The 8,901-nt window shown below is 30.7% G+C and overlaps 1 protein-coding gene and 1 long non-coding RNA gene across 2 annotated transcripts; both read right to left on the minus strand.

Annotated features, from left to right (window-relative positions):
• Positions 1-285: 285 nt before the first annotated feature.
• On the minus strand, positions 286-8,895 carry LOC132735479 (uncharacterized). The gene is made up of 6 exons (XM_060722433.1): positions 8,688-8,895; positions 8,247-8,277; positions 4,349-4,392; positions 3,637-3,720; positions 2,620-2,680; positions 286-722 (listed from the first exon to the last, which is right to left on the minus strand). Exons 1-6 carry the CDS (start codon positions 8,698-8,700, stop codon positions 341-343), a joined length of 615 nt encoding a protein of 204 aa, XP_060578416.1. The 5' UTR covers positions 8,701-8,895; the 3' UTR covers positions 286-340.
• Positions 5,089-8,250, minus strand: LOC132735480 (uncharacterized). The gene is made up of 3 exons (XR_009626458.1): positions 8,181-8,250; positions 6,178-6,256; positions 5,089-5,130 (listed from the first exon to the last, which is right to left on the minus strand). It is a non-coding gene; the product is annotated as an uncharacterized LOC132735480 (long non-coding RNA).
• Positions 8,896-8,901: the final 6 nt, after the last annotated feature.

Genomic DNA, 8,901 nt, shown 5'->3' on the forward strand with positions numbered 1-8,901 from the left:
TTCATGAATAATTCAAGTGATAATCCTTAAAAAAAGGCTTCATGAATAATTCATGATTTTTTTTGTTCATATTTTCAATGTCTCATTTGCACTTCTTGCTTTTCTTCATGAAAACTTCATGAATGATATTTCTGAAATTTCATGAATAAATGAAGAAATAATACGAACTCGAGGCTGCAAAATATGAGAGATCTACAAGTATTTAGAAGTTGTTTAAAGAATTGTTGACAACAGACAGAAAGTGATCACAGAACCTCATCTTGGGTACATGTAAAATAACACACATTTGAATTCAACTTGTTTTAATCATTTAACTGGTCATCACACTTATGTAACTTGCTTAAACTACTTGTTTTTGTATTTTCTGGCGCAATGTTTTTTGTAGATTTTCAAGTTTTTTAATAAAACTTTCTTTCGAAAGTTTTGTTTTCGAGCACACAAGTCTCTCTAATGTTTCAAGTCTTTTTGAGTCTAGAGGAGGGCGTGGATCCCCTATGCACTTGTTACTTCTTTTGCCTGTTCGAGAACTGTTAATAAGTTCATCATCTGTGAAAGTAGATTTAACAAGAATTGTGAAAGTTTTTTGAACATCATTTTCAAGATGTTCTACCAGTTTCAGTTTTTCTTCATCTGGATCACTGTTCTTTCCTTTTTCCAAAGTAGCTACTCTTTCCTCCAACTTCCGTATCTTCCTCCTCAGAGATCTTAAATCATCTTTCAGTCTTTAATACAGAAACATAAAATAAATAATATTTACAGCTATGATGAACATCACGTGGGTGATACAAACACTACAATTTACACCGTAACAAAATTTAAACTAAAATTGTGCTACTTTAAAATTCTCAAAGCACCATTCATGTCTATCAATAAGGGAAAATACAGATAACTGAAGTAATAACAAGAGCTGTCAGTAAGACAGCTCGCTCGACTTCATTCAGTGCTTGATAGTAAAGTAAGAACTTTGATAATGCAGGAATTAGGAGAAAGATTTTATTCTAGATACACAATACAGTCATAGATAGTGACCAAGAAATTTTGTAAATTTAAAGGGGAGATACTTATGGAAATATGCGTACTAAAGTTATGAACCTTAAGACATATAATGTGGGTGATGAAAAGGAACATACATTTAATGTTTGAAGTAAATACCTGAAGAAATGAAGAAGTTGAAGCAAAACATAAAGATTTTCAAAGAAAAGTCTAAGTTTAAAGAGGAGATAATTCTGGAAATATGGGTGCTAGAGTTATGACCCTTCTCACATATGATGTGGGTGATGATAAGGAGCATACATTTAAACATTTAAAGTTTGAAGTAAATCCCTGAAGAAATAATAAAGTTGTTGTAAAATATAACAATTTTCAAAGGAAATTCTAAGTTCAAAGGGGAGATAATTCTAGAAATATGGATACCAGAGTTATTAGAACCTTGTCAAATACAATGTGGGTGATCATAAGGAATGAAAAAATTGTAGCAAAAGATAACAATTTTTAAAGAAAACTATAAGTTTAAAGGGGAGATAATTCTGGAAATATGGGTGCTAGAGTTATGACTCTTGTCACACATGATGTGGGTGATGATAAGGAACATACATTTGAAGTTTGAAGTAAATCCATGAAGAAATAAAGAAGTAGTAGTAATATATATTAATTTTCAAAGAAAATTCTAAGTTCAAAGGGGAGATAATTCTAGAAATATGAGTGCTAGAGTTATGACTCTTGTCGCGCATGATGTGGGTGATGATAAGGAACATACATTTGAGGTCTGAAGTAAATCCCTGAAGAAATAAAGAAGTTATAGTAAAATATAACAATTTTCAGAGAAAATTCTAAGTTCAAGGGGAGATAATTCTGAAAATATTGGTGCTGGAGTTATGAACCTTATCACATATGATGTGGCAGATGATGAGGAACATATATTTGAACTCATGAAATAAATAAGTTATAACAAAAAATATTTTAATGCACAAAAATTTTAACCAGTAATCTGGACGCGGACATGAGTAGGACAGCTCTCCTTTTACTTTAAAGTAAAGTCGAGCTAAAAAGTATTGAGATATAGAAGCTACATACTGGTAACACAAACTGATCATTCATGTTCCAGTGATTTTTTTTTTTTTTTGGTTTTATAATTACCACCTGTGGCTTTTAAATTGGGGAAATTTAAATCATGAAGATTGGGGAAAATGAAGAAAGCAAAAATCTTGAATAACTTAATTTACTAATGTACACATGAAATTTTATTACTTCAGTGTATGCTTATAAGGCATGGGGAGTTAATCATGGCAAAAAAGTAGTTTTTTTTCACATTCATGTACTCATACTTGAATGAAATTTTGGGACAAATGATCATTTTTAACAATTGGGAAGCCACCCTTAAAAGGTGGTAAATATAGGCAAATAAAATACTGTGTTCATATCATGTTTATATTCTTATAAATATTATAAATACTTATGACCTGTAATGTCAAGATTTAGTCAAAATCGTGATTCAAAATCGTTGGAATGTTATTTCATGTCATTCGGATTGCAAGTGTACGCCAGTGTGCAGCAAAGTTTAATATTACAGTATTAGCTAGAATCTCGATTTGTTCTCAAGATGCAAATGTTTAAACTTACTCTTCTGATCCATCAAATGCTGTCTTCAAGTTTTTATTCAAAGGTGTCAAGTTCATCATTTCTGTTGAAATGTAAAGGAATAAAATAATCAAGTCATTTGTTGATTTTTGTGTAGGTTTCTTGTTTGTTTTGTTTTTTTAAGCAAAGTTCATTTTAGTATGTGTAATCCCTACCAAGAAAATGAGTAGAAACTGCAAGTTATTGTAATTAAGTCCAAGAAATATAACTATCAAAAATTGCTTGATTTGACCCAAAACACAACTTTTCTTATGATAAATCTTTTAACCAAATTTCACTCCAGTATCTGCAAGCTCTGCAAAGGAAATGAACAGAAACTGTTGGCGGATCGATAGACAGACAGACCGTCCAACAGTAGCAAAGACATATGCCCTCACTTTTTCAAACGGGAGTCTAATAATATCTATAAATATTAAGAGCTATTTCAGTTTCTATTAGATATAACATTCGCCATTACTATAGGTGTAAGGGAATATATCATTTTTGCATATTGTCAATACCCATATATAGAGGCATATATTGGCATACACCGACGCATCTTATCTATTTTTTAAAATAGTAAACTGTATAAACTTGCATACATGCATACATGTGTACATATCTTCAACAAAAGCACTAAGACTGGATGTGTAAATGTCATTTAATTTTCAATCTTCTTAGAAATGTAAACAATTATTTCATTAACAAAGCTATGTATTTTCAAACAGTGGTGCAACTTTTAGACATGCCATTTTGAAATGGAACAGGTTTCCTCTAATATTTCAGTCAATTTTGTTCATTACTAGACACTTTTTAATTTTAAATTTAGTTCAGTTATCAATATTTTACAATCGAAAATGATAATTGATCAAAGAAATAAAATATCAAAAATATGTTGATCATTGATTTTATCAATGACTGCTCTAACATAACTCAGCTCCATGTGGCTAGTAAAATCCTTAACAGATTATGTCTTGATTTATTTAACTAGTTCTATAAGCATGCTGAAGACAACAATACCTGACTTGGAAAGATCTTCATGGACCAAGTCCATGGTAGAATCACCTGCTTTTCTCTTTCCTGGCACATGAGACATCCCCAGATCTTTTTTGAAAAAGAATTATTAGATCTGTTGTTACTAAGTGGACATGTGTTAGTTCTTATAGATAAGTGGCTGTTTTTTTCAAACAGCATATAAAACAACAATGAATATTGGTAACATTCAAACATAACTGAACCTATTTTGATGAATATCTTTAATCATAACTCTTGTTTATATAAAGATTCATAATTTTGTACCTGGACATAATTAACATTCATTATGTAGGAGATGTAAAAGTAATAGTTCTAGATTGATTCATCTGTCATTTTTAACCATTATCATACTGATAAGCTGAAAGATTGTCTGAAGCAGATTAAACATATACAGAAAATATCACGAGGGGAACGTTTATTCACAGAGCCTAAAACTAAAAATCACTACAAAAGTTAAAGCTAAAGTATCTGAATATGTTCTGTTAAAGCACCACATTTAAAATAACTGAACAATATATCATATTTTGATTGGAACTACAAATAGAATTAAGAAATAATCAATTTTTGTGACTTTATACAGTGAATTAGATTGTTAAACACAGCAAAAAATATTACCTCGCTTTATTCAATAACTGCTAAGAAATACCTTTACTAACAAATTGCTATCTACAAGGTTAAATAGTCAAAATTTGAATACCTGATTTTTCCTGATTTGTTACAACTTCGCTTGTGCTCTTCTCTAGTTCCACGGGGGGGAATCACGTGACTTTGTATAGTAATACCCACGAGAAAATGGCGACTGCTGAGCCCCGGTAAGTACCTCATTATGTTAAATTAAGGTGACAAACGTTTCTTAAATCAAAACAAAACCTAGCGTATCATATGCGCGTTAATTTTCTCCAAATGACAATACAAAGTGCATTATCCTACGTTTTGTGGTTTTTGAGAACATTGTTTGAATTGTGTGAAAATTGCACATTCAGCGATAGTAATTCGCACGAAGCGATATAATTTAGTACCAAAATAAATGAAAATAAGCTTACTTTCTGCACTTAAGACACCAAATCAATCATTTTATTGACATCTGTTATCGTAGAAGTCCATATAAAATATATTTTCGAAGGTCTGTAGCCTACAAATGTTCTTTGCAAGTGTATAGTAAGTAAAACGAACAATTTCTGGATAGTAAGTCGCACGAAAACAAAATAGTAAGTTTCACGCACAGTTTCCATTAGCATACATATACATTAAAAGAAAGTTAAAGTTCATATGTAAAGAGATAGAAAATACTTATTTCAATTATTCAAGATCAAATATTTCACTTTTTGTCTATAGGACGAATGCTTAATTGGTTGTTATTATAATATATCAAATGAACTTTTGATGGGATTTGATATTACACGGCTCAGTGTTATTTTTCTGTTGCGATAGTAGTTCTTTGACCTCTGCAGTTTCAGGTGTGTCTTGGCCCTCATTTTACTGTAATTAGAAAGAAGATGAACAAATATAATTGCTTGTTAATTGGTATGGTGATGGTTATTAACTGAATGCTGATGTTTTTATATGGCGGTATTTGTTACATTTAGTCACTTTGTTACATAATTTATGAAAATATATTGAAAAATGCGCAAGAACAAAATAACTTCTCACAAAAAAACCAAAAAACAACAACATCAACAACAAACAAACAACAATGATACACTGATACAAGTTATGATTAAAGGCACATTGTGCCTAAGAAATCCATGCTGTTTTAATTCTTTAGAAATGTCAAACATGTGTATCGTAATGTTTAAATAATGGATAAAACGCACGATAGTATTTTATTAAAACTGAAAAAGGTAGCGCGGAACATTAAGTGATGTGTTGTTAAGGTAGCAAAATGTAAACAAAGTAGTATTTTGACTTCCATACGAAATACTTATTCACTAAAGGTATACCATTTTCCAACAGAACCAAAGATGCAAAAGATAGTTTGAGTATCTAGCAAATGAGTATGTTTTCGGAAACTGTAACAAGATACCAAAAATAAACAGATTTTTTAATAAAAATGATAGCATTTAAGATGCATAATGGACCTTTAAAGAAAAACGAATATTTGAAATCAAACGGTCAAAGATTTACACTGCAAGTGGAGTAAAAAAAATATTCACTTAAAACAATCTTTAAAGTTTGATGCTGGGTTTCAAATCACACCGTCAATGTCGGGACACCTTAGTTAAAGCACCGACATTTTGTTAGCTAGTTTGATGAAAGAATTCAAGGACTCTGGTCGGACTAGAATCCATAGCGGTGAGAAGCATGTGTATAAAATCAGTGACTTTAAACACTCAGCCATGGACGCCCTGAATATCTTATTTACTTACGCTATCACAAACAAAAAGAAAGAGTTTACGACGCAACACATTTGCACATGGTAAGAAAATAAGCGTATAGTAATACATAACGTTTAACAAAACTTCTTGGGTTTATTTATAAAATATGCCAGTGTATAAAAAGAATAAATTTAATAAAAACTTTGTATACCAGTTCTATGATGGCATTAAATATCAATGTGATATGGCGAATGTCTTCTCCTTTGCGTTTTTGGTCCAAATTGCAGATACTGAAAAGTAAATGATGGTGTTGTAATATTTCCTTCTGCACAGTTATTTCTTTATATATCTAGTTCTAAAGATGACGGATGTGGGTCCAGTCTAACGTGAAAAAGGGCCAAGTGTAACGTACATTGTTGAGTATCAATGTCAATATGTCTCATTTAGTTTTTTTTAAGTTAAGTAATCTTTTATGAAATTATATGAATACATGACTTTATTTTATGCTTTTCAGTGGATTACTGATTTATCCGTGAAAATTATATTTGGTAATTTCACAGTGAAAATTATCAAAATATAATTTCACTCTTTTCAATGACGAAACTACTTTTTTAAGATTTTCCCCATGTGGTACCTCAGTTTTATTTTTGCTGACAATTCTGACAATGTCAGGCTGTTTAAAGAAAAAGCAAAACTGAAATTGATAAATAACTTAAATGTCAAAAGTAATAAAAAGAAGAAAACTTACTTCTATTCATTCAAATTCATGAAATTCCAATCACCAAATTTCGTTTTTTTTGGTTTCATTTTGACAGTCTCTAAAATACATTCCTTCCCCATGCAAAACTGCTCTTGATGACATTTGGGAATGTTAAAGTATCCTACGAGCAATAGCTGCCGTATGCTTTATGAAAAATTGAAAGCATTGCCAGCCATCACTCGAAGAATAAGTTAAATCAACCCAGCGTTCTTGAGCAGGTTTCCAAGTTTTCCATTTTCCTAGCTCCTTTTCTGAATGTTTTCACATCTGTCAACACTTATTTTTTGTCTGTTACAATCCTCAAATAAGTTTTCTTTCTTTTAAAAATGTGTATGACTAACAAATCCAAATTATATCCCTCTGAATCTTACACAATTATTTTCCTCCCATGAAATACACAACTTTAAAAAATGGCTGCCGCTTACAATTTACAAAGCCAGGTCTAATATAAATTCGCACTAAGTAACAGAAATATGGATGGATGGTTGGACTTTTTCTCCTACAAGAATTGTTTGTTTTTATTATCAAAACAAGCGATCATTCATATTTTTTAATAAAATTAATAAATATCACCGTCATTTAATGTTGATTGGCGGACTTATTTTTCAGCTCAAGACTTCTTTTTTTTAATGAGAAATTCCGAATAAATGGGGCTCTCAATGGGGGAAACAGTTTTAATATTAACGTTAAAATTATGGAAATTTCGTTTTAACTTGTTTTTAAGCATAAAATAAAAAGAAAATTTGTCTGTTTGTTGTGTAAGATGTAATTTTATTTCATCTCGTGAACTTTAAAAACAGTATTCTCACTCGTGGCTTCGCCACTCGTGAGAATACTGTTTTTAAAGCCCACTCGATGAAATAAAATTTCATCTTACACACAAACAAACAAATATCCTCTATGTATTATGAAATAATATGAATTATTATTAAAATGCTCTCTCGATATTTGTACTCTGTTACCGTAGACGGAACACACTTGCAAATTTGAAACCAAAAGAATTATAAAATAGTTTCGTCACATTTTAGTAAGCTATTGGAAACTGTGCGTGAAACTTACTATTTTGTTTTCGTGCAACTTACTATCCAGAAATAGGTCGTTTTACTTACTAAACACTTGCAAAGAACATTTGTAGGCTACAGACCTTCGAACAAAATTTTATATGGAATTCTACAAGAACAGATGTCAATAAAATGATTGATTTGGTGTCATAAGTGAAAAAAGAAGGCTTATTTTCATTTAATTTGGTACCAAGTTATATCGCTTCGTGCGAATTACTATCGCTGAATGTACAATTTTCACACAATTCAAACAATGTTCTCAAAAACCACAAAACGTAGGATAATGCACTTTGTATTGTCATTTGAAGAAAATTAAAGCGCATATGATATGCTAGGTTTTGTTTTGATTTAAGAAACGTTTGTCACCTTAATTTAACATAATGAGGTACTTACCGGGGCTCAGCAGTCGCCATTTTCTCTCGGGTATTACTATACAAAGTCACGTGATTCCCCCCCGTGAGTTCTGACAATGGTTGGGTGTGTAATAAGTCTGATAAAAAAGTAAAAAATAAAATATAGACAGATATAATTTAGACCATAACTAAAAACAAATTAATTAAGGTTTTATCTAGAATAAAGAGTTTTTGTTGTAATGGAATTATATAATGGAAATACAAATTGCAAAGCAGAGCAAAAATTTTCATAATTACTTGTTGCATTAACCTATATTTATAAAGGAACTATAGCATGCAGTTTTGTTTTTCAAATTTTGACAATACAGCTCTGCAATTTGTAGTGCTCTTTCAAATCATACAATAAATGAGAAAAAATATCTACATCATCAGATACTTTGTTTCTTGCATAAAAGCTAATTTTGAAAAGGTGCCATTTAAGAAATGCTAATCCTGTTGCCTTTAGCCAAATATGGGGAACATCAAACAATTAATGATATTAAAATACCTGACTTTTCCATATCTACAGCAACTTTACTAGCACTCGTCCTTTTTTCTGACAATGGTTGGATGTATAACAAGTCTGTTAAAAAATAAATAAAATAATTTTAACTGCTGAATAATGACCATAAAAGAAATATTTGAAATCTCAAGTCAGTTACTTTCAAGATGGAATATTTCAAGGAAAATCATAATGGTTATGCATGAGAAAATAAATGTTC

Source organism: Ruditapes philippinarum, unplaced genomic scaffold, assembly GCF_026571515.1.
Source record: "Ruditapes philippinarum isolate M1 unplaced genomic scaffold, ASM2657151v2 ctg5209_1_1_1_1, whole genome shotgun sequence".
In the NCBI taxonomy this organism is placed as follows: Eukaryota; Metazoa; Mollusca; class Bivalvia; order Venerida; family Veneridae; genus Ruditapes; species Ruditapes philippinarum.